The 25,410-nt window shown below is 38.8% G+C and overlaps 2 protein-coding genes across 2 annotated transcripts; one reads left to right on the forward strand and one right to left on the reverse strand.

Annotated features, from left to right (window-relative positions):
* Window positions 1-1,233: 1,233 nt before the first annotated feature.
* On the forward strand, window positions 1,234-15,538 carry cdh24a (cadherin 24, type 2a; the record flags this gene model as incomplete). Its single annotated transcript, XM_079478244.1, has 10 exons — window positions 1,234-1,246; window positions 1,323-1,504; window positions 5,456-5,712; window positions 5,872-6,008; window positions 6,576-6,697; window positions 8,039-8,156; window positions 9,076-9,402; window positions 10,490-10,694; window positions 11,817-12,183; window positions 13,153-15,538. The coding sequence occupies 10 exons, from the start codon at window positions 1,234-1,236 to the stop codon at window positions 14,077-14,079; spliced, it is 2,655 nt and encodes an 884-aa protein (XP_079334370.1). The 3' UTR covers window positions 14,080-15,538.
* A 2,857-nt stretch (window positions 15,539-18,395) lies between these two features.
* On the reverse strand, window positions 18,396-20,941 carry mdp1 (magnesium dependent phosphatase 1). Its single transcript, XM_079477767.1, has 6 exons — window positions 20,826-20,941; window positions 20,492-20,555; window positions 20,293-20,400; window positions 19,825-19,932; window positions 19,424-19,509; window positions 18,396-19,303 (listed from the first exon to the last, which is right to left on the reverse strand). The coding sequence occupies exons 1-6, from the start codon at window positions 20,857-20,859 to the stop codon at window positions 19,221-19,223; spliced, it is 483 nt and encodes a 160-aa protein (XP_079333893.1). The 5' UTR covers window positions 20,860-20,941; the 3' UTR covers window positions 18,396-19,220.
* Between the last annotated feature and the right edge of the window lie 4,469 nt (window positions 20,942-25,410).

Raw genomic sequence — 25,410 nt, forward strand, 5'->3', positions numbered from 1 at the left:
CTGTCTGTCTGTCCATCCATCCGTCCATGTGTGTATCCGTCCGTCTGTCAGTATTTCTGTCCGTGTATCTATCCGTCCGTCCGTCTGTCTGTCAATCTGTGTATCTGTCTGTCTGTCCATCCATCCATCCATCCATCCGTCCATGTGTGTATCCGTCCGTCTGTCTGAGTATGTATGTGTCTGTCTGTCAGTATTTCTGTCCGTGTATCTATCCGTCCGTCTGTCTGTCAATCTGTGTATCTGTCTGTCTGTCCGTCCATCCATCCGTCCATGTGTGTATCCGTCCGTCTGTATGTCTGTCTGTGTATGTGTCTGTCTGTCTGTCTGTCTGTCTGTTTGAGCAAAATTTTTGAAAAAAGGATCAATGAAGATAAATGTCTCTTAGCTATGTTATATTACAAATATAAATTATATAAAATAGTATCCATCCATCCTCTTTCTCTTCTCTTTTTTCTTTCTTTTTCTCTTTCTCATTCTGTTCTCTTTTCTTTCTCCTTTTCTTTTATTTCTGTCCTCTTCTATTTCTCTCTTTCTCTTCTGTTCTCTTCTCTTTTTCTTCATTTTTATTCCTGTCCTCTTCTTTTTCTCAGCTTTCTCTCGTTCTCTTCTACGCTCATTCTGTTCTCTTCTATTTTTCTACTTTTTTATTTCTGTCCTGTTCTTTATCTCTGCTTTTCTCTTTCTCTTCTATTCTCACTCTGTTCACTTCTCTTGCTCTTCTTTTTTATTTCTGTCCTCTTTTTTCCCATCCCTTCCTCTTTTCTCCTCTTCTCTTGAAAATAATTGTGCGTGATGGATGATAAAATCGAACTCAAGTAGCAAGCATACAGCACACGCTAGCAACTTCTCAGAGCATCATAGCAACTGCATTTTATTTTTGTTTCCGTGATTGATCGTGATATAAGATATGATGCGTTGCTCTCTTGTGAGAAGAGAAGCACTTTTTATTCTCTTAATGAGTGCAGAAGATTGCCTGCGTTATTTGTTGTCTCTAATTAAGTTTCAGCCGAGTCAAGGAGGTTTTCTCTTTTTAGACTTGTATTCTTGGCCAACAGTATAGAAAGAACGAGGAGCAGTTATTAAACTGTCTTATAACTGAAGATAAACTGTCTTTCCGAACAGAGGGGGAGGCTTGGCTCTTTTCTTTGACTTAAAGTCTGGCGGAGGGTGCGGCGCTTATCGATTTGAAGCATTTGAATGGCCGTGGGAGTTTGTACCAATGCCTTATATAACATGATTAATGGCGGTAATTATGCGGTGACATCATGATTTTATAGCACACTCTTGTTTTTGACCGATTATTTCATTTTTCTCTCCTGAAGGTATGTGGTCATTTTCCGTGTCCGAGCTGGCTGTCCCCGGGGTGGAGATCGGTCGTCTCTCGGCAACGGATGCAGACCTGGGGGAAAACGCTCGGATGGACTTCACGATCGTGGACGGAGAGGCGGCAGACACGTTCAATATAACCGGACTGAACCAAGAGGCTGTGATTTTATTAAACAAGGTATACAAATGACATTGTTGCTTATACTGTTATTTAGATTTACGGACTTGGTTCTTGGACGTGAATGATTTCATGCATCTTTTTGGTCTTTTGTGTAATAAATTGAGCACCCAAAACTACCATAATTGTAGGCGGAGACAAGACCCCTTTATACACTTGTGGGTGGCCTGTTTGAAATATGCACCTAGCAACTGCATAGGAAACGCCATATAAAACAGTCTTGAGCATCGCTGCAGCTGCATAGCAACGCCCTGGCAACCATCCAGAACAACCACCAGAGATAATGTATTAATTTGATTTTAATATTGTCTTTTTTATGTTTTTTTATTTTTGCAGCTTTACTGTTAAATATTCGAGTACAAAATTAAGCAGGGCGAGAATAAAGGAACTATAAAGAAAATCTACAGAATAAGAGAAAGAGAAATAGACTTATATTGACTTGGAGTTCAGATGTAAATGAGAGTTAATCTACGCTGAAAACCTCTGCCAGCAAACACGCGTATGCCGGCGGAAGTAAGTTTAACCTGCGGCCCCTCGGGAGGCTTTGGCACGGCGTGTACCAGGCACCAGTTTAAACTCCGCATGGATCGACGAACGTGCATTTCAAAGAAAAAGCAGCGATTCGCACGGAACTAATTGAAAAGAGGAGAGATCCACATTTCAGCCGATCCAAACTACGCACAGTGAAAAATGAATAGCAAGCTATTTTCCGCCCTGATAGCTGCTTATAAAGACCGATGTGTGTGCATACTTCAATGACAGGTATGTGTGCTAGATAAAGACACGGCGACAAAAAAAAGAAAGTAAAAGAGAGGCATGCATAAAAAGCAGAATGTGAAGGTTGCAAAGAACAAGATGCGAGCTCGAGTCGTAGTGGGAGGGGGGGTGTGGGGGGACGTACAAAAGCAAATTAGACGGAGTGCGCGGAGACTGATGCTGCTGAGGAACAAGAGAGCGAGCGAGGGAAGGAGATGTTGATTAACACGTGGCCGCAGCCCAAGTGACAGAGCTTTTCATCTGCGTGTTAGCTGCGCTGAACGCAACTCACTCCTGCTGTTACAACCACTGCAACACACCAGCAACATGCAACTGACCAGTGGCGGCCGGCCAATAGAGGGCGCTAGGGCGCCGCCCCCCTTAAGCCACAAAAAAAAAAAATTAAAACAATTAAAACAAAAATAGTAATAATAATGAGAAAAACATCAGTATGTCAATATTTGTGTGTTTTAAATATGGAATGCACCCAGTAATACATGTAAAATATGATACAAAATCATATTTGCAACCTTTCCTCTGCCTGTCTGACCGCTTCATCAGCTCTGGGGCGATAGAGAAAGCGCCCCAAGGAGGCGGGTCTATGTAGCAGTTAAGCCAATTGCTAATTTAAGATATGAATGTATGACATAAAATTTAGCCAATCAGCGTTCTTAAATAGAATCCAAGAAGGGCGATCATTTTATCGCCCCAAGCCCTGATAAAATAAGGACTGGGCTCTAGGGGCGCCATTTTTACTAAACGACAATGGCGAGCGCGGACGTTACTCCTCCAAGACCCAACCCTAACTCGGTGAAATCTCTCCTCCAAGATCCGTTTGAGAGGAGAACTTTGTCGGAGAAAGTTCGGGTGAAAGAGCTGGGCCCAGATCAACCTGACCTCTCAATCAAACAGCAGGCTAGCGAAAAAGGGAAGCAGTATATGCGCGGCTTCTCCCGTAGCTTCACACACACACACACACACGTTTCTTTGTATATAGTTGACCTTAGCATAAAAATCATTCAGTTATATATGGTACTCTAAAAAATGTTAATAGTGTGTTTGCTAATATTACTGTATATATGTTTTGTATCAATTAATTGTTGCAGTTCTGGAGCACATTAACAATTAGTTACATTTAGTTTGATCATAAAATACTTTATGCTATTCTTCCAGTCAAAGGTTTGAGTTCAGCCACTTGATATCCATTTCTATATTATACATCCTTTATACAGTGTAAGAATTCCTATAAACTTTATAATAATTTAATGTTATTGTCCACTTTCCACTCTGTTCTGACAGCATGCATATTGTGTTGCCTATTTACTACCAATGGCACCAACAGCCTTTCCAAAAGATGTTACTTATATGTAGAAATAGTCAATTGTTTACAAGTTCAGTTTAAATGCAAATAAAAGGCTTGTGTTTGTGCATCATGATGTTTATGTTTTTGTGTACGAATGCCTCAACTTTTTAATATTGGCATTAAATAATTACTGACTATTTCACTGAGCACTGCTGTCCTGCAGTTTGTGTTAAATTTTATTGCGATGGTTACGGAAACAAAAAAGTATGGCACAGCCCCACCGAGAATATTTTTCACCAGCCGCCACTGCAACTGACTGCAGCTAACTGCACCTACCACAGGCTATATTTAACACAGTTAAGTGCATTTATACTGTTGAGACACATGATCATATTTTTTCAAGGTATTGGTCCGAGGGCTGGGCGATGTATTGAATATTGCACATTATTGAGATATGTGCGCGGAAGATATATGACAGATGAATAAAGATGAAAATGAATAAAGAGACTGCACCAGTAGGCAGTTCCACTTTGACAGTAGGTGGTTGCACAACAGATTTAGTTCATCATCTAGATCATCATTTACATTGCATTTAATAAAAAAGTATTAAGTTGTCACTGGGTTTTGTTGCATTTTTAATGATGTATGCAAATCATGATTTTTTTTAATTGGGATAAAATAAATTTTTGTCTAGAGCAAAGATGTTGAGATATATTATCAAGTAACTTTTAATTTTAACAATATATCAGGGATTTCTTACTGTATTTTTCAGGCATTAATGGTGCCGAAAAATGATATAGCTTTTTTAAGATTAAAAACAAGTGTATGTTTTATATAAAGGCATTTTGTTTATTATTCATTAAAATGCCATGTAGTGAATGAAGTCCTTCCGAAACCTTGGATATCCAAATTCAGTTTATAAGAAGAGGGTAAAACACTATACTTTAATAAAAGTTGACAAGCTCTTTAAGGGTTAGATATTTTTGCAAAATCCACTGACAAACATGAAGGGTGACTCATAAAAAAGATTGATCTAAAATCACTAAATATGGAGATACGCTGTTTAAGAAGGACAGATGAAACTAATTTAAGAGCTTATCAACATTGACTTTAGGGAATAAAATGTTGACGCGATCTCTTTTGTAAGTGACTTGGATAAAAATGAATAAATGGAAATATATCGTTGTGATGACTTTCAGAAGGTTTTTATTCATCTGATAAATAATGGACAGCCAATCAAATGTTCACTTCAATTCAAAGAGCTCCAGCATTTACTCCTATGAGATTAGAATAAATATAACATCAGCATCCGTTGGTGTGGACGCGACTATAGTTATCATTAAACATATTGGTCTAGGTATGAACGGACCTGAAATCCTTAAGTGTCTGTGTAGGAACCTTTGGGTTGTGAACAGACTATTAAATGCATTAAAAACCAGTTTTCCATGATAAACTTCTTTAAATAATAATCCATGTTTACTCAAACGTAGTCTTGCATGTCAGTCCCATCCCTCCTGTGTTATAGATCTAAATTATTATGTTTCATCACATTCATGTGTCTGTAGTTCAATGGTGGACAGCAGTGTGGTGGATTTATAATCATCGTGACCAGACGTTTCTGGACCTACATGCATGAGTGTCTTCTAACCTAATCTCACCAGAGCAAGTCCTGAAGCTGTGGAAGTTACGCATCGCATCACAGACGCGTGCTATTTTTGACTGTCTATATGTTTTCTACAGAGGTTTAGAGATGAGAAAGACGAATATGTGGGCGTTTTCAATTCTCGCTGAAATGAAGTGATATTTTAGAAATCTTCCTCCTGCTGCCTCGTACAGTATAAAGGAACCCAGAGTGTGTTTTATTAAGGATGTGTTTTTCTGTACCGAAATAGGCCGTCGACTACGAGCGCCACAGCACGTTTTCTCTCGCTGTGGAGGTGGAGAATCCAAACATCGACTCACGTTTTTTGAGACGGGGTCCGTTTAAGGACCGAGCTACGGTGCGGGTGACGGTTCTGAATGCGGATGAGCCTCCACGGTTCTCCCGTGCCCGATACAGACTCGACGTTTCTGAAAACTGCCCTCCGGCATGCGTGGTGGGGAGAGTGGCCGCCATCGACCCGGATACAGGCCTCAGCAACAATATTAAGTAAATATGTATTTCTTTACTCATCTGTGTTCCAGCAGGATGTGTGTGGGCTGTTTTTACTTTCATCTGGCAGGTTTCTCTGCTTTACTGGGTTATTGACTTGAAATGACTCGCTCGCTTCTGTACATCTTCTTATTCGCCTGTCTTTTCTCCTCACAGGTACTCCATTGATCCCGAATCAGACCCCGAGGCGCTGTTTCGTATCACCTCCGACAACGGTCTCATCACCACGGCGATTGAATTGGATCGAGAACAGGACCAATGGCATAACATCACTGTCATCGCAACACAGAGAGGTAACCAGACTTCCCCGCAATTACTGTTAAAGGAACACGGCGTCTGACAATTTCACACGGGCAGTGGCGTGTAATCGTGCCAAAGAGAAGCTATTACTTGAGATCCGGCCGGGGGAAGCGAAAGCTCACAGATGACATGGGCAAACAGAAATGGAAGAGAAAGGGATAACGGCATGAAAACTCAAATTGCTTTTGAAGCTCAGCCCTCGCACGGTTTCCTTCGAGACGCTCCACCTGAGTTCAAGGTCACCAGATTTCAATCTTAAAGCAGCGGCATCTTAAAAGTGAATCCTTAAGTGCATTTACAGATTATACGCGGTAATGACTCTCAGTTTTTGGGAAAGCCATGCAGCGCGGTTGATTGCGTTACGTAACATCATATTTAGAACAACAGATGAGCACATGATGACGTTCGTGCCACTTCGGGTCATAAGCAAAGACCCCGCTGAAGACCCAGATAACGTCATTTCTGTTTCACAGTCAGTTAGGTTGAGCTGACCTACTTGCGGTTAAAATGCATTTTGATTTCTAACTTTACCCATAAGGCTATTCTCTTCTGCTCCACAGACAGCCCAAGCCAAGTTACCAGGGTAGCGGTTTCCATAGAGACGATCGACCTCAACGACAACCCTCCAAAGCTCGACCGACAATACAGCACCGCAGTGTGCGACTCCAGCAACGCCGGACAGGTCGGCCTGTATTACTTTCATATTGACCTCAAATGACCCCTACATTTAAGCTCTAGTCAGTTACAGCCATGGATAGCCATTAGCTTAAGACTGTGCTTAAGTCCCTGTGAACTGTAAGTTGCGATCACTTTTACTTGCATGTTTTGGCTTATTTCCGAGTTAAATTAAAAATTTTAATGAGACAAAAAGTAGGCGTAGCTTTCATCTTCATCTGCGATTTGATTGGATGTATAAAAACAGCCGTTGCATTTTGAAATGGAACTGGCAGCAGACTGACAGTTGAAGGGGAGGAGTTAAAGGGTGCTCCGCCCAAACCGTCTTACTTGCTTAATTACTTACTTAATTACTTGCATGAGGGCACACGATTTTTAAAAAGAGAATGAACCACATTGATAAACTATTAACAATAAACGCTGCAATATTTCATGAAAAAATAGGCATTATGATTTTATATTTCTCTGGGACTTTAAGTCACAGAAGAAGGAAAGTTTGATAAAACAAGCGCACTGCTTTGTGTAAAAAAGACTTTGAACAACTTAAACAAAATGGCCGACAGTGGGTGCATGTCACTGTTTGTCTATGCCGAAAATATTTGCATACTAAAGGAATACTATTGAACAAATTCAGCCATTACAATGGAATTAAGCAAAAAACAAAACAAGGTTTGTACCACAACTGAGAAAATGAATAGTGTAAATTGTCCAATCCCAGTTGTTTAAGATTTTATGTAACAAAGTTTAATTTACATTTATTTATTTGGCAGACGCTTTTAGGAGTAGGAGAGCATATCAACATTTAGTCAACACGCTTTATAAAAGTTTTAAATGAAAAATGTATACGACTTGATGTGATTTAAACACCTGGCCCCTGTTAATAGAATTAAGCTGAAGAAGTGTGTTGTGCAGAAAGTCTTACAACCTTGACTTCTTTCATGAAACTTTTCAAATAATGAAGGACACGTCGTTTCATTCAAATATGTTTGTAATAAGCATATTCAATGAGTGTCTTGATTTTGCTTAAAATGAAAGTCCTTGACTAACGTAACAGTTAGTTTCGTGGATTCTCAGCAGTAACATACACAATAGTTCGGTGAACACTTATCAAGAGACCTCACGGCCAGTCATAGATGCAGTTAACATCAATGAGTTTTCCAACATCGCGGTCCCACTTTGACTGCTCCAATATGCCGGTTCACTTGCAAATGGCGGCCCATAGAAACTGCTGCTAATGAGGCATCTGTGTATCAATATTATGTTATTATTGGCAGTGTCGAATGAATCTGACCACAGAACATCACCTGATGCAATAGCTCTCCATAATCTTCATCAATATGCGTTTCAGGTGGTTCAGGTGATCCGGGCGGTAGATAAAGACCAAAGCAGCTTCAACTCTCCCATTCACTTCAGCATTCCTCCGGACTCCAGCAGTGTCCTCAACTTCTCCATCAGAGAGAGGGGAGGTGCGCTCTTCATCTCTTTCATCTGTCTTATCTTCCTCCCGGTCTCTGTCCAGACGAATATCCACCTTCATTATACTCATCCATTTGTCTTTTTTGCCTCAGTAGGCTGAGACAGTCTCTCTCCATCATTCCTCATTCATTTATACAGTATTCTCAGTCCTGGCATTGATTTAAGAACCATTAACCCACCAATGAAAACTATGTCATATGCCATTCCAAACCTGTATGCGGATATTTATCATGTGAAGAATGGATTATAATGTATTTCATTATATTATATTATTCATATTTTGAGCGTATCTTATTCTTTATAATTTTTTACCAGTTTATAATTTTGTTATAAAATGTGTCAATATGTTAATTTCATTTATTTATTTTTATTTCAGTTATTTACGTATATTATTATTATTAAAATGACAATAGAATATAATATTTTTTTATTATAATATAATAAAATTATATTAATATTTATAAATATTTAATATATTTTCATTATTTTTAATATTGTAATGTGATTTTGATTTGATTCAATTTATTGTCATTACACACATACAAGTACAGTGCAACGAAATGTATTAGAAATCAACCCTAACATATTTAATACGATATTACATATGTAATACGATAATGCTTCCCATTTGTTAAATCAATTATCAATGTTTTTTATGTAAAATAATATAGTTGAAAGAACAACCACGTTACTCTGAATAACTTTTATTATGTTTCTTTTGTATTTATTGTTTTGGAGCTCACAGATTACAAACATTTGTGTAGAAAAACGGCATACAGATCTGGAATGAAATGAGAATAAGTAAACCGTGTCAAATTTGTCATTTTAACCGCTTTTTTCAAACAAAAAAGACTTTTTTCCATAATGCTTCGCGTGACTAATGAACGTTTGCGTTTCATTTCCTTCCAGACCACACGGCGAGTCTGGTGCTGTTGTCATCCCTGAAGCCTCTTCCTCGCTCTTCCTCTTCACTTACTCTAAAAATACCCATAATGCTCAGTGACGGTGCGTCAGACCTCAGGAGCACAGGAACGATTACGGTTACAGTGTGTCCGTGCCAGAATGGAGGAATGTGGGCGGAAGAACAGAAAAGTCAACCGGGCGAAAAAGACAAACCGTCGCCGGCGGACTGGGAGAGGCAGGCCGTCTGTTTGCCCTCGCCGTCCAACTCTTCGCTGTTGGGCTTCAGCTCGGCCGCCATGTTGGCCATTCTGGCCTGCGCTTCCACTCTTCTGGGTCAGTGTGGATTTCCAGAGCGTTTCGTCAGTGTTTTCCTTGCCCTGGTCTCATGTTCACCTTCTCTACACCCGACTGGTTTAATGATCTGTTGTAGCTACATCTGTCGATCACTTTCTCTCTTCATCCGGTGTTGCCTGCTGGCTCGTCTTGAAATTGCTGCTTTTTGTGTATCTCTGTGTGTGTATCTCTGTGTGTGTGTGTGTGTGTGTGTGTGTCGTGCAAAGTATGCCAACCGCCTTGCGGTTTCCGCTCTGTTTGTCAATTGGTTTTTTTTAATGAATGCGTTGCTTCATCTCAGCACTAAGCCAGTCATAATGTACGTCGATGAGTTCTGACGGCATCATATGGCATTTCAGATTGTGGACTTCCCCCCCACCCCTGAGTTGACACAGATTGTGTTAAGCGTTCCAACTCCAGAAACAAACGTTCTGTCATCATTTATGCGGTTCAAATCTTGCATATGACTCTTTTTTTTCCCAGTGGAACACTAAAGAAGATATTTTGAGAAATGGTTTTGTGTTTGGACGATGAAAGTCAAAGGGGACCAGTGTCGTTGGGTTCCCAACATTCTTGAAAATATCTTCTGTTCTGCAATAAAATAAAGTTATACAGGTTTGAAATGGGCGAATAAATGAAATGTCTGTTTTGGGTGAACTCTTTAACAGACATCGACCACAGCAAAATAAAAGCGCAAAAAATGTATTAATGTGCAGCTCTAGCTTTTTCAGTTTTATTCCAAATATTACATTAGGTGTTTAATTATTTAATTTGAACAAATGAAGTAATTTTTTTAAATGGAGTAATAATATAACGTTAATATATAATGCTCTTTATAATTAAATGTAATTCTTCATGTTATATCTTATGATATTTTAATCATTTAACTAAGTTTAATGGTGCAGTAAGACACATTTGATCATACACGTGCATTTATATTTCTGCATTTGGCAGATGCTTTTGTGGTGTGCGTACAAAGGTGTTTATTCAGCTGTGCGTTTCAACTCGACCTCCTGAGCCAAAAGAATGATTGTTATAAACTTGTAAACATGTGTTGAAGTAACTTCTTGTCTCTCTCACCCTGCAGTGGTGGTGGCGCTCTCTCTCTCTCTACGCAGGCCGAAGCGAGACACTCAATCTCCTGTGGACGATGATGAGATCAGAGAGAACATCATCACGTATGATGACGAGGGCGGCGGGGAAGCGGACACGGCCGCTTTTGACATCGCGACCCTGAAAAGCGCCCCCCAGAGCATGAGACGAGCACAGCGCCTCCGAGACAGCAAGAACATGTAAGTGCACTTGAATGACTTTGATACATAAATAGATACAGCATATAATTATTTGAATTTCATCTCCATGATTTAATGCTGACACCGTTTGATCTTTCAAGTCATGGTATTTCCTTGAAAATTCACTTAGAAAATGTCAAATGTTATTAGGCCGGGTGAATCACTCAGCTGACATTCGATGTTGTTTTTAGCAGCATCTTACGGTACTTTTATTGATGTGTTTTTATGATTTCCAAGGTATACATTCATCCGGACGTGCGTTTTAAACTCCCGACCGTTGCATTGTTAATGCGATGCTCTACAGGACGAGCTACGCAAGGTTTCATGAAATCTGACTGCTCTGTACTTGTGGGGTGCAGTTTAATGAGCCTTTATGATGCCAATCTGGCAGCTGTTTCAGCGCAGAGTTCGTCTGGTTAATATTTATGCTGTTGAAACGGGGGGTCAGGGTTTGGCTGGTTAACCCCTCCTGGCACAGGCTGTGAATTCACTGCTAGCAAAATACAGACGTGTCGCTTTTGATTTTAAGAGTAGCCGTGCGTTCTAAATCGTTAGTTTTACAGGCAACGTGTAATTCAGCAATGCTGAACATCTCTGTCGAATCGATTTGTAGTCGCATGACGCGTACAGCTGAGATGATTGGCTCATGAACGTTTCCAAAACCACATGGCCATGAATTGAAGATGGCAGCGTCCAGGTCGCGTTCTCTCGGGGCTGCTATTGAGACGAATGAAAACATGTGAACAGATCTTTCTAGTTATATGAGATGAAACCCACAGCGTCTTCTGGCCTTTTTTCTTTCTCGATTTTAATATCCCTGAAGAGTGTGATTAAAGAATTATTGCACCTAACAATTTTAAAATGACACTTAACCATTTTTGTATCATTACTCTACGGCAAAAAAAAATTTACTACCATATTAGTAACTCAAAAGCATCTAGTACCGGATATTAGTTCTTCAAAAAACATGATTTATTATTTATTTCCGATTGTCTTCTCCTCTGTCTGGTCTGTCAGATTTGTCTGTCTGTCTCTTTATCTCTTTGTATCCGTTTGTCTGTACATCTGTTGATCTATCACACACACAATCATACAAATAATACATCGTTCTTCGCTTTTTAGGCATTCTCAGGATAACCTGGATAGTGTGAGGACATTCAGCTGGGGTCAGAGTTTGGGTTTGGATCCACGTCGCCCCGTCTCAGCTCCTCTCCACGGCCGGTACTGCTACAGCATTCAGACTCTTCCAGCATCAAGAAACGGTCTCTGCCAGTTCAACTCCAGACTGGACCTCGCCAAACTGGTATACGTTCTGCCCAGCAGCCGGGACCAGCCCAGTGGTGCTTTAGAATCCGGCTGTGTCTTCATCAGCAAGAGCAGCGATGGATCAGAACATAAAGGAACAGATGGATCCACGGAGAGTATTCCCAAAGAGAGCGAAACGGGAAGTGAGGTCGTCTCAGAGAGCCACACAACAAGTCAGGATCAGGTAAACCAATGAGATTTTTACAATTATTATTTCCTTTGTAAATGAATTGATTGTTAAATTGATTGAGCACAATGAATGGCACACTTGTGTGTACAAGTTTATATAATAGAAACCACGAATCAGTGTTTAGTAACTCCTTTCATTATATTATACTAAGATTATTATTGGCTTTTTAGATCAAAGGTTCAGTGCTCATTTGTACAGTAAGTCATTTTTGATAAGTGCATGCAAAATGAATATTTGTGGTGAGAAACGAAAACCATTATTCTGGAGAGATCCACCAATCAGAGAAGTTGAAACCGCAAAAAAGCTCAGGTCTCCGGTGACTTTAATATTTTGTAAATGTATTTCATTTATATTGCTATATCAGTGTAATGTGGCTTTTTTGGCACATTTTGATGTTGTTTTATTATTTTGTTTTATTTTAAATCTATTAATAATTTATTGGGTTTATATTGCTTTATCAGTTGATTCATTTTATTTTTATCTAGTGCCTCAACGTGTCTTATTTTCTTTTAGTTGAAGCGTTTCAAATAGTTTAAGGGTTATATTTGATTTGATTTAACTAACAGAAATGTTGTTTGTTTTAGTTAACTACAAAACATATTTGTGTGTGTCTGAGGATTTTCCTATACAATTAAATGTTCAATTTTATCGTGTTATATTCTGAATGTGAATATGTTATGTTATATATTATGTTATATTTTCGCATACTTTATATATATTTATATGTATATATACAGTATAATGTGTTTTCTTTAAAGTCCCCACGAAATCAGAATTGACAGTCAGATTGTTTGCAGTCGATTACACCACAAAATACTTTCACAACTTACATTCACAATGACTCGAAAAGATGATAAAATTTCCAAAAAGACTTTGACAGCCAAAGCTGCTTGACTCTGTTATTGCTTAACATTTGAAACACGTCACGTTCCTCACAGTCTTCTGTCATGTGTTCTCTGTCAGTCTGACCAGGTTTTGTTCATGAAGAGCTCCAGTCAGAGCGGGTCCTGCTCAGAGGCGTCTCACAGCAGTTCTGCCGGACATAAACCCGGCTCGTCCCCTCAATGCTTAACCACATGCGCTTCTGTTTCTACCGTCACAACGGACGATTCGACCGCTGCCTCGACTGTGGACAAAAACTCAGATGTTCATCTGCTCATCAACACCAACCAAACCACATCCAGCCCTGACACAACAGAGATGCCCTTCAGAACCATGGAGGGCACATTGCTGAGAAGCAGCGGTGGAATAACTTCGCCCGGGACGTCTTTTCTGTACCCAGAAGCTGCCAGATTAATGGCCTTGTATGGGTCAGGCGGACGGAACTATGTGCCACACCTTGTGATGTCCTTACCTGGAGGGGCGGGGCTGTATGACAGGGGGTTGAGAAACGGGAAGGTGTTTCAAGCGAACTCTGAAAAGGCAGGGGTGGATTCTCTGACAAACAGAATGGGCGAGTTTCTGCAACACCGGCTAGCCCTGGTGACCTTTGACCCCATGCAGCCGCCATACGACTCGCTGCAGACGTACGGACTGGAGGGCTCCGGCTCGCAGGCCACGTCTCTCAGCTCCCTCGAGAGCGAGCCCGAGAAAGATGCGGAGGAGGAGAACGACGGTTTGGAGAAATGGGGACCCAAGTTTCACAGGTTGCTTGATATTTTTAGAGAACACGCGAAAGATAAAATGGAGAAAGACAGAGGAGCGGACGAATACCGGTTAGGAACGTCAAAAGACGCGGAAGTAGATGAGAAGATAAGAGACGGAGGAGAGGCGAAGTGCGAGATTGAAGCGAGAAAAGGGGATGAATCGAGCGATTTGAAAGAGAAGGAGCAGGCGGAGGAGAAAAACGCAGATGATGCGAAGGAAATGGACGACGGAAAGAGAGATTGAAGGGAAGAGAGGACCAGAGATGTGATGTCACGTCGTGGGCATTCAAAAGCAATAAGTGCTGACAGGAGCCAATGAGCACAATCTGGACTAGACATTTTTTATGCAGACCTCTCAAGAACAGTAGATCACTGAACCAAACAGTCACTTTCTCAGTTTCACATGCGTTTTTTTGTAAATTATTGCACATGAACTGGTCAGATCTCTGACCGAAATTTCGGGATAAAGTCAACCGATCATTACGCTGACGGCCAGGAGGTTTATCATGTGGTTAAGACCTGCTTGACTATACGTTCTTATTCTTCTTATAGGGCCGCGTACCACATTGGTCAATTAGTGGTCATGATATTTTGATTTCAGTTTAAATGGATAACAAGAAAGAGACCCTTGTGTTAGTAAAACTGGTCGACAAATTACAGGTTGGTTGCTATAAAAAACATTTGCTTGCAGTACGATGGAAGTTTTAGTGACAAAAGAGACATTTTTAAGAGCTGATGTGTAAAAAGGCCAGAAACATGACTTCAGGTCGATTGGGACACTTTTGGATGAGCACAAAAGGTTTGCAAAAGTGACGTTTCATTTTGCACTCAAAGATTGAAAGTTTCAGAGACGTCGTCCGGTTGTGCTGTTCTGAGTCTTGTGTATTTATCTTCATTGTTTTTTATGAGGCATATTGCCATGATGACATTATTAGACTTATTTTCTTCATGTACAGTAAAAACGTGCCATGTGATGCGGGGGATTCTGGTGTCTGGGTTCGTTCCGGTACAAATCTAGCGCCGCACGAACACATTAACTGTCCGTGTAACCAAACACTCTCCCGTTACACTTAAGTGAATTATTCACGCCGGCACGTCGAGCCAAAGTTATGAAACATGTCATTTTTGAAATATTGATTTCAGCCCTGCGAGCTGCATTGTTTGAAAAATGGGTCTCATGAAATATGTACAACCGCTGACAAATTCATATTGATGCTTGAGTATTCATTTACGCGGTTTTGGTTAGATGGATACATTTAAAAATGGCTCGATTTAAGTTTTTTACTAGGTCACAAAAAAGATCTTGTGCATGGCTTACTTCATTTCTTTTTTAAATGTGTTTTAGTGAATACAAGATTATTTATCTGATGATTTTTGACATTTACACGTATTTAACCGTTTCAGTTTGTATGGAAGACCTGAGCCTATGCAACCAAAGCCCTGAGACAATGAACTTTTGAAATGAATGTGATTGTTTTTTCCTCCCTATAGTTTTTTTTCTGTAAATTGTTCGTAGGACAATGTAAAGTATGTTTTCGAGTACAGATGTAAATATCATTGGAGAAAGCTTTTTAGACGTGAGTGTTTATTTGTCTGTACATGTTCATTCTTATAGCCCACAGGAGGCAGTTCACTGAATTTCAACGTGTATGATGTTATGAAGTTTCATCAAATGTTCAATAAACGGTACAGTATACTTTCACAAACCTGGAAACTTCTTCCACATTCAGTCAGTCACATCTCGCAATACAAAACAAACCGGTACAAATCTTTTCCAAATAAATAACCATTCTCTCTCTCGGCAGGTATTGACATTGTAGAAACCTGGTAACTTGGTTTAGCCTTTCTTCTATTATTGCCTCCCTATGATGAATCGCTTGTTTCCTCACTCTTGTAAGTTTCTTTCATCTGTAAAACAAAATATATTAGATTCCAAGTCTATAAAAGCCATACGATAGCTAAGGCACACAAAATCTGCTGCATTGCATTGCATTATAAATTATAAGGGTGTTTATTTAAACAAAGACACGTTATTGTCTGTGCAATGGTATAAAAGAGACTTTTTCCATCACCGTCCTTGTAATTGTATTATAAAAGTTCCTATATTGGTATATCTTGGTTTTACATAACTAATTCATGCTTTCATTTAGGCTAGCTGTGTCAGATCCTTCAACTGGATGTAAAATTCATGAAAATGAATGAAACTCTTACAGTTTTAATGTTTGAAAATATGAACATCGATAAAAAAAATCCAATTCCACTCAAACCCATTAATATACATAATGGCTTAAATCAAACGTGCTATTAGTTATTATAAAGGTAAGCGGCTGTTATATTTCTTTGACGGTTCATTTAAAACCTTTAAATGTGTGATGTTGGCTCCGGTTCATAACGGTAATCCACTGTATTAATGTTTCAAGCTGGCGTTAATAATTGAAGTCGTTTTTAGAACCACCAACACAAAGAAACAAACCTCAGATAATGTCTTCATATCCGACCGGTGATGTACAGACAGTACGCATGGGCTTGCCTTGCAGTGCTGTGTCAGATTTGATAACTGCTGTCGATTTAATGAACACATTTTTTGTGTAGAAAGGACGCAGCTGAAAAATATTGATTTCCGTTTGTGTATTCTCTATTGAATGTGCCACACAGTCGTACTCGCTTTTCTCATCGCAGGCTTTTCTTTGCAAGAGTTGTTCGGTTGCGAGTGTTTTCACATATTATATTTCAAAACCAATAGTGAGGTTTTTGAATAACTAGAGATTCTCGCTCTCTCTTGATGTTCCTCGTATCTGCTAGGCCTATTGGATTGCATTTGATTGCATTGAAGAAGATAAATAAGAAATCGGTGTCTTGCCATTGACCTACATGCACTTAATTGTACTTTTATTTCCGACAGATGCAACTGAAGAACAGAAGAAAGTCTAGATGTTAACCCGAGATGCGCCCTGCAGGCATCAAGCCCCGGGACGAGTGATCCAGATCAAGCGCATCTTCTGTCTGTCTGTTGAACTGGAAGAGATGCTGCACTTTCTGCTTTTATCTTAACGGGTCGACACAGAATCACTTATTCAAAAGAGAGTCGAGACCCGCTAGCCAAAAGCACACCATTAACAGTCTGAGGTGGAACGCCATTAAATGAGGAGGGCGAGCCGTGTGTTTCCAGACCCTCAGCGATGTGGGCCACGCTTACTCTCCACACTAAATTATTCAAGAAAACACACAAACCCTCCACAGAGCGATAAAAAGTTTTTAAAGTTTAAAACCTCCAAGACCGTATCACCTGGCTCTTTCATATCTCTCACGTGCAGCGCCGGAAGGTAGAATGTGGATGGCTGCTCTCGAGCTGATGTCGTAAATAGGAAAATGTAGTTTCGGTTACGAGAACTTTGAGTTATGATAATTCTGGGAGACCCTGTTGTCGTCCGCTGTGAGCTGAAGCTGATGTCCTGTGGCTGTTGGTGTGCTGTAGCTGGAGAAATGAGACCTTTGTGAAATCTTAACGTTTGCACTCTATATCTCAAGACCTTGCGGTAGGGAAAGAAATCGAATAAGGGAACTGCGGTTAACTTTGTAATCCAATATATCACGGGGAGATTCTTCGGGGGACATTTTAAAATGTATCTATAATACCTTTCCTGCGTAAAAAATTGCGCCCTGAAATAAAGATGCGATCAGACTGTCAAAGGGTTCTGGGGCGTGGTAAAGTATGCCTTCACAGTTCCCAGAGAATGTGCTCATATTCATCATGCTAATGTTTTATTAATCCTGTGTGTGGAAAACGCACATATGCAAATTTCAGACTAGGTGTATTTAAACAAAATTGTGTCTTTCTGTGGCTATTTATTGTGTAGTTTGCGTTATTTTTGCGACCAACGTTGAATGGCGATGACATTTATCACATGACATTTATGACTCAGTTGATTGGTTCATGAAATCTTTCAAATACAGAACTGCGGTATGTGGGCGTGGTTTCAGCGCATACCGCGGACACGTTTACATTTAGTTATTTAGCAGACGCTTTCATCCAAAGCGACTTACAAAGTAAGGAAAACAATTGAAGCAATTTGTGCAACTAAGGATATAGGAAGTTAAGATTTGTATTAATTATAATAGAGAATTAGATCATAATGAATATCGGCCAATACATCTCGGTGTAAACTAGTGGGTCCAATGTTAAACTAGTGGGTCAGAGATGTGTTTTAGCAGATTCTTAAAGAAAACTACACAATCTACTGATCTTGTGGCATCAGGGAGATCACCCCCAGTGTTTGACAGCAGACAGTACTGCTCATTTTATCAAGATTTTGATCACTTATTTTGTTTACTTGTTTGTTTTATCATTCACATTTGGTTGGGTGGTTAATATCACATTTTCTATGGTGTGACAATTTCAGAAAACCTATTTAATATTGGTTCACATGCATCACATGTGCAATCGTTGTTTGTTACCCTTTTTCATAATGCTGGTTTTTGTCATTTTGAATCGGACTAGCATTTAGTTGAACCACCTTTAGATCTGTATGTGCATTCCCTGGGGAAACAAATATTCTGTTTAAATCAAATCTTTTATTTAAAAAAGAAGAACACAACAAGTAGAAAACTTCCATTTATTTTCCATATGTTCTAGTATACTATATTCATAGTATAATTTATAAAAGTCAAATACAGTAATCATTTAAACACATTGATCATGTGCTGAACAGTTAAGTTACACTTACAACTAGGGATGCACGATAAATGATCGTTCATATCGGTATCGATAATAAAACTTAGGTCGACGCATTAGCCGATAAATCATTTCCTCTGGGTAAAAGCCTCAAGCTGCTTACAGTTAAAATACGGTAAAGTACTGTCTATCTGTCGTGATCATTTATTTACTGCTATTAGCAAAACATTGGTACAAGCATGTAGATATTAAGGAATGTGTAAATTATATGAATGCTTTCGGTCTTGAGAACTGTTTGTGGCTAATAAGAACAAATGTCTTGGTTGCTCTGGAAGAACATCTTTAATTTGTTTATGAAATAAAAAATATCCCAGAAAAGCTTGAAGGTTAAAGAATCGTTAACTGCTGTAAAGTCGGCTTGATACGTGATTTTCAGGAGGAAGAAAACAAGAACTAATGGTTACCTTGTTTTCTGCAGTGAATGTTTTCAAATAAAAGCAGTTGTCCACTTTTTAGCTTTTTATTTTAATCATAGGAATTGTATATTGATATTTAGATACTGAATATCGGCCAATACATCGGTTATCGGCTTCCAGCGTTTAAGAATTATCGGTTATCGGCCAGAATTTACATAACGTGCATCCCTACTAACAACTGTAAAACCAAGTTCACTCTGAATAAATATATTCTTTCTCCAGGGAAACAGATGGACGTCATTGCTTCCTGCTGAACTTCTCAAGTTCACTTCGGACTAATTTAGAGGTGATGGCATTTTGAACCAACACACAGTGAACACCTGGAAAAAACAGGAAGTGGTCAGTGATTCAGCAAATCGCACTAACAACCAACAACTTTCACAGTCACTGCACAGTTTCAAACCTCTGGAAACATGTTTGGAGAATAAGCATCGACTCACCCAGACGTCCGACATCCAAGATGTTCCTGTCCTCATCATCAAAAAACATCATGTCAGAAAACTGGACTCCACTGTCAGCTTTAAGCCTGGAGACAAAACACAGTCGTCGGACGGCTTCAGACACGCACACACAAGGTACAGCAATATCTACACTGTGAAGAAATATTTTTATCTAAAATATTTATAAAATGATATCATTTTACGTTATTATGTCCCGGTGTGGTCATTATACATTTACATTTAGCAGACGCTTTTATCCACTTATGAGGTAAACAATGGGAGCATTTTCCTTCTATAGGTAAAACTAATGCTCAGTTAACATCACAATATGTGTCTTGTCTTCTAAAGGAATACAGTACGGTGAAGTGAGGAGCAGAGGCTGCTTATTCTCATTACTTTACCTATTAAAGTGAGTGACCTTTGACCCGGGGTAGATCTCTTTGAAGGAAATGTATTGGTTGAGATTATAAAGTGACAGTAGCTGATTGGCTCCCTCCACTTCGCTGGTGCTTTAAAAACAGAGAAAGGCCATACAGTTGACAGATGCCCGAAAAAGAGGATGTATTCATAAATAAACAATGCTTTAAGAAGTTCGAAGTTCTCTCTTAAGGTTAAGCTTTCCTATTTTTCAAAGACAGATTCTAACTGGCATACAGAACCAACAAACTGTCAACAAAATTGAATGATGTAAAAATGAATCCGTCAGCTTAATTTTATTGAACGCCTCGTGAGATTTCGTACGATGTAAGATGAATATATCGTCGTAAGATGAACATATCAAACTCGTGAAATGTGAGATTTGAGTTACGAGACCCGTGGCCCATTTGCAGACAGTGAAACGTATACGATCCGGGTTTTGGAAATCGTACCGTGATGCAATGCCAACCTTGAACCCCTCACTGTGGAGTGATCTCAGGATCTCTTCGGTGTCGTGGTAAATGGGAACTTTAGCAGATCTTGAATCTCTCACAGTGCCACTACAGGAAAAACAGGAAGGAGACGTAAAACCACTGGATAACTGGAGGAAGTAAAGACGGTAAATACGCCCCAGTAATGAGGAAGACAAACCTGTCATCTTTGTGAAAGGGCGGACAGAAGTGGGAATCCACCCAAAACGGCCATAGAGTGTAATCTGATCAAACGTGAGAAGACACATTGAAGGACAACGAGAGACATTGAAGTGTAATATACTGTACATTAATGATTTCCAATACAACTCCCATAATAAACACACATAACATCTATAAGAGTTCCTGTCATGGTTTCTGTTGTTGTTGTTGTTGTTGTTATCAGCAGGAAGTCAAAGAAACACGTTTGAACACACAACATATGACAGAACAAGCATTTAAAGATGATCACTGAAATACTTTCACTTCGTAAACGTCAAAAGCTGAAAACGTACCGAGGTCGAACACTATTAACTTGGGTTTTGACATCTTTGACGATTAGAAACTTCACACGTGTTTGCTGTCAGTAGTATCGCCGTTGTTCTCCGGTTGTGTACATTACGCGAAAGCCGGGCGGAAGTAGCGTGATGACGTAGATGGGATGCCACGCGTTACGTCCCGCACAAGACACCTCCCACTTCTGTGATTGCGTTTTTTGTATTATTTGTATTATCGCTTAAAACAATATACAGATAATAACAGTCAACAACAGAACTAAGACAGATAAAAACAAACAGAAAAATCACAAAGGGGGGAATCGTGTAATTTAAACATATTGATCAGTTATGAGAATTACAGGACACTTAAAAAAGGAAAAGAATTACAAACTGATCATGTTTTTAAGGCCTTTTTGTCGTCAGACAACTTCATTGGGTATTTTTCAAGTTCTTTCAAAGATGTGAGAAAAAGAGGTTTCACATTTAAATATTTAGATTTATGAATATGAAACTTTAACAAGATCAGATTAATTGCATAAAAAAGACCTTTTTATATTCATTATAATCTATAAAGCCCAGGACCACATCCTTCAGATACAACACACATTCATTATAGATTTCAGGCCTAATAAAACGTAAAACATCTTGCCAAACATTTTGGTAATTGGACAATACCAAAAAAGATGAACTACAGTTTCATCATTTAGTCTAAATTATTATCTGTTCATATCCACCTGTACATTAATGTTCATTGTATATAGTCATCTATATATATCGTTCATAGTACATACCTACGTAAAGTATTTTCATAGTCCATGCCCACTGTATAATATTTTCCTAATATAGTATTCTGGATTTATTCACTGTATATCCTGTACTTCTGGTTAGACCTAAACTACATGTCGTTACACTGTACTTGTATATGTGTGATGATGATAATAAAGTTGAATCTAATGTAATCTAATCAGAGTCGTCACAGAAAGAACCACTGGAGGAAATATCCTTTTTGAACTTAGTCATGTACTGACTTGCACGGTAGAATTTATGAATTATTTTAAAGTAAATCTCTTTAACTTTATTGGTTTAAAAAAAAGATGTGGAAGCATCCAAACTTTTTTACAAAAGATATAACCAAGTATATTATTCCGGTAAGCGGTCACAGACGGTAAAGTAACAATGTTTTGATGAAAAAGTGAACGGACCGATCTATTGTTTATACAGGGAGAAGAAAAGCACAGTTTGCCGACAGGAGTATTGACCAAACTCAGAGAGACTGAAGCGAGAGCACCTGATGGGATTGAACCCATAACTATTCTTTGGGAGAAACAGGTATATTTAGAAATATGCGATTGGGTCGTAAATGTCTGCGAGTATAGGCCTACAAATAATGTTCCGTCTTTCTGCTCCAGTGAACCTAACAGATGTAATTCATTATATTAATCTGGTTATTTTATTACCATATTCTAGTGTAGATCCTTAAAGCCATATATTTGATAATATAACATAAAAACCTGGTTATTTCGTTTATAACAGTACGACTATTTATGTTTGCTATCGTATGAGAACTGGTTATATTGTAATGCAGTATTCTAATATAGAAGTTCAATAATTCGTTAAGTTCGATAAGAATATTAAACGTCTTGTTTTAGAATCATAAAATGTAACAGTAAACCTACATGTTTTTGATAAAATAATATATATAATAAAAGTAAAGCCGATGCATTTGTAAGACAATAAATTATGTAGAAATTACAGTATTGCTGGTAGCAGTTTGCCAGTAACTTACTGTAGATTCACATTTATGTAATTTACAGACAACGTTTTGTTAAATAACATAAATGAACATTAAACATTTAACCTTACAGAAAAACTATAAAACAACAGCCTCATGCAAAGCATTCTGGGAACCAAAATGAGAAAAAAAACTCAAAATGGATTATGTGGATTTCTGGTTCCCAGAATGCTTTGCATGAGGCTGTTATTTTACAGTTTTTTCTGTAAAGATAAGGACTTGTTAATGTTTAACGTTCATTTATCTTTGAACAAACTGTTGACAATAAATGAGATAAATATAAATCTACAGTAAATTACTGGCAGCAAGCTGCATAACTACAGCAAAAATGTTTACAGTGTTAGTTATTTATTTTAGATTTACAAAACTATATGTCACATACAGTATATTGATCATAATTGTGTTTTTTCTTCCCATTTTTGTATCAAATAAAATATTTCCCATTATATGTTATTATGCTTTTAAAAAGTAAAACTAACTTACATAAAATTTTGACTGAATTGATGGTACATTTAGATTTCGGAAAGGAATACAAGGCACTGAAAAATCCCTGACAATACTGACCTTATCTGTCCTCTGCTTCATACGACAAGCTTTGATTTGTGTTCTCATCTTGATGTCACATACGTCTCTGCCACCTTTCATTTCCTGCTCATGACGTAAAGGCAGCATGGATGTTAGTGCTGTGTCCAGATTACGCCACTCTCGCTCTTTCTGCAGACGTGTTGATTAAACCCATCTTCTGTCCCTGAAGCCAGCTCTAGTGAGGACAATGACCATCACGCCCATCAAACCATCAGCCACTGCGGGGTTGCTGAGAGAAGCTGTGTTGCTAGGAGACCATTAGTTTCCGGAGAGCTATCTTTTAGGATGATGCTGGGGATGCATTCCTGAAAACTTTGCAAGAATATGAGGTACGAATCATACACATCTGTGAATGATCACTAAGGCTGGAATTTGATGAACTTTAATGTTTATTTAGAAGTAAAGTTAACCACAACCTTAAACTGAATTGAGCTTGTCGGCTTTAAAAGATGAGCCTCAAAAATCCAGCGACTGACCAACAAATATTCTGTTTATTTGCGTGTGTCCACGTTCTCTGAATAATCTATTTAAACCTTTAAATTAAAGCTCATTTTGTGGTTAACCATTCGATTTTTCTCTCTACAGTTGCCAGCTCTTGTATAGCAGATTGAATCGGTACGGATTGATCCGAGACCGAATGAAAGGAGGTTCACTCAATGAACTTCATAATGAAATACTGCCGGTGTATCAGGTTTGAACAAGCACACCTCATTCTCTGTGAAACGAAGCTCTCTTTTCATTTACATCTCTTGCACCTTTCAGACGCCTCTGTCGGTTTCTACATTATCTCTTGGTTCTGCTCTGCTATCACAGTAATTCTCCTCTGATGGATTCACCTGTTCCAGCTGAGATTTGAGTGACAGGCTCTTAAGTTCTGATGTTGTCTTTCCGTTTGTCTTTCCGCTTTGAAGACCCCGAATCTGCAGAGTTTAGAAAATATACAGTAACATAAAAGTTAACTTTCCCAATACGGCAGAAGTTTATGTAACCGTTTTGGGTACAAATCTAATTCTCTCCCCCCTCGGCACAGGAGAAACAGTATCTGTTAATCTTCTCACGGAGAAAAAACTTTCAAAGTGATTTTGAGGGCAAGCAAGCAAGCATACTTGAGTAGTGCATCATCAAGAGCGTTTGTGACCCCCGGAGGAAAGAGTGACGGGGCTAGTTGTCACACGCTGATGTTCCATAGTTGGTTACTCTAAGGTTTAAAATCAAATGTCTAATTACACTCATCCAGCTCCCTGTTGTATTCTAACCATACTTGGTGAATCATTACAGAAATATATCAAATGAAATATTACATTCACACAATAAATGCCAACAAACATCCAATTCCAGAGGCCGTCGGATGTTGTTTGATGTTTTCTGATGTTTTTTTATTTATTGAGGCAGTCTACAGAAGAAAAGTCATAGCAATAAAAATCAGACGGCACAATCTCATTTTAAGAGGTGGCTTATTTGTATGAATTTGTGCAAATGTCACTTGAAAGCTCAAGTATGATGTGCTCATGCACCAGGGACTGTCAGATTTAGAGGTGTGGCTTCATTGTTGTTTTTAATCATATATTTTGGCACATTGAAATCAGACATCTATGTAAAAATTGTGCATTAGTGCATTAGTGTCATTTGTTTGCACATGCCAATATCTGTTAATAAATGCGATGGCATTCATATATGACATGTTAAAGTGATAGTTCACCTAAAAATGAGAATTCTGTCATCATTTAGTCACGCTCTTGTCACAACCTGGATGACTTTCTTTCTTCCGCAGAACACAAAAGAAGATATTTTGTATTGAAGGATGTCGGTGAACGGCACCCATTCACTTGAATTGATTTTGTTGCACGCCAGCGCTTTCTTCTTTTGAGTTTTGTGAAAGAAAGAAAGTCATGAAGGAATGACAAGAAGCTCTACGAGATCACAACTTCACCTTCCGGCATCTCTGATATACAGATGGAGTACACGGAACTCCCAATCGGCCTCAACGTTTACAGTTCATTTTGTTTTCATTTTAAGATGTCAGAGGTAAGACACGCTTTCCGACGTGTTAGTTCAGGTATTTTTAAATGTGCATAAACAACAGAGTTACTGTTTAATTGGCAATTACGCACTTTATTTATTTATTTCCCGTTCATTCGTTTACGCATTCAATAAAAAAGAGTGCAGTCCTCGCGGAAAACCCAAGCAAATTAGAATTCGTAAAATTGCATTTCACCTGCACTTCGG

This window comes from Barbatula barbatula (assembly GCF_947034865.1).
Source record: "Barbatula barbatula genome assembly, chromosome: 17".
Lineage (NCBI taxonomy): Eukaryota > Metazoa > Chordata > Actinopteri > Cypriniformes > Nemacheilidae > Barbatula > Barbatula barbatula.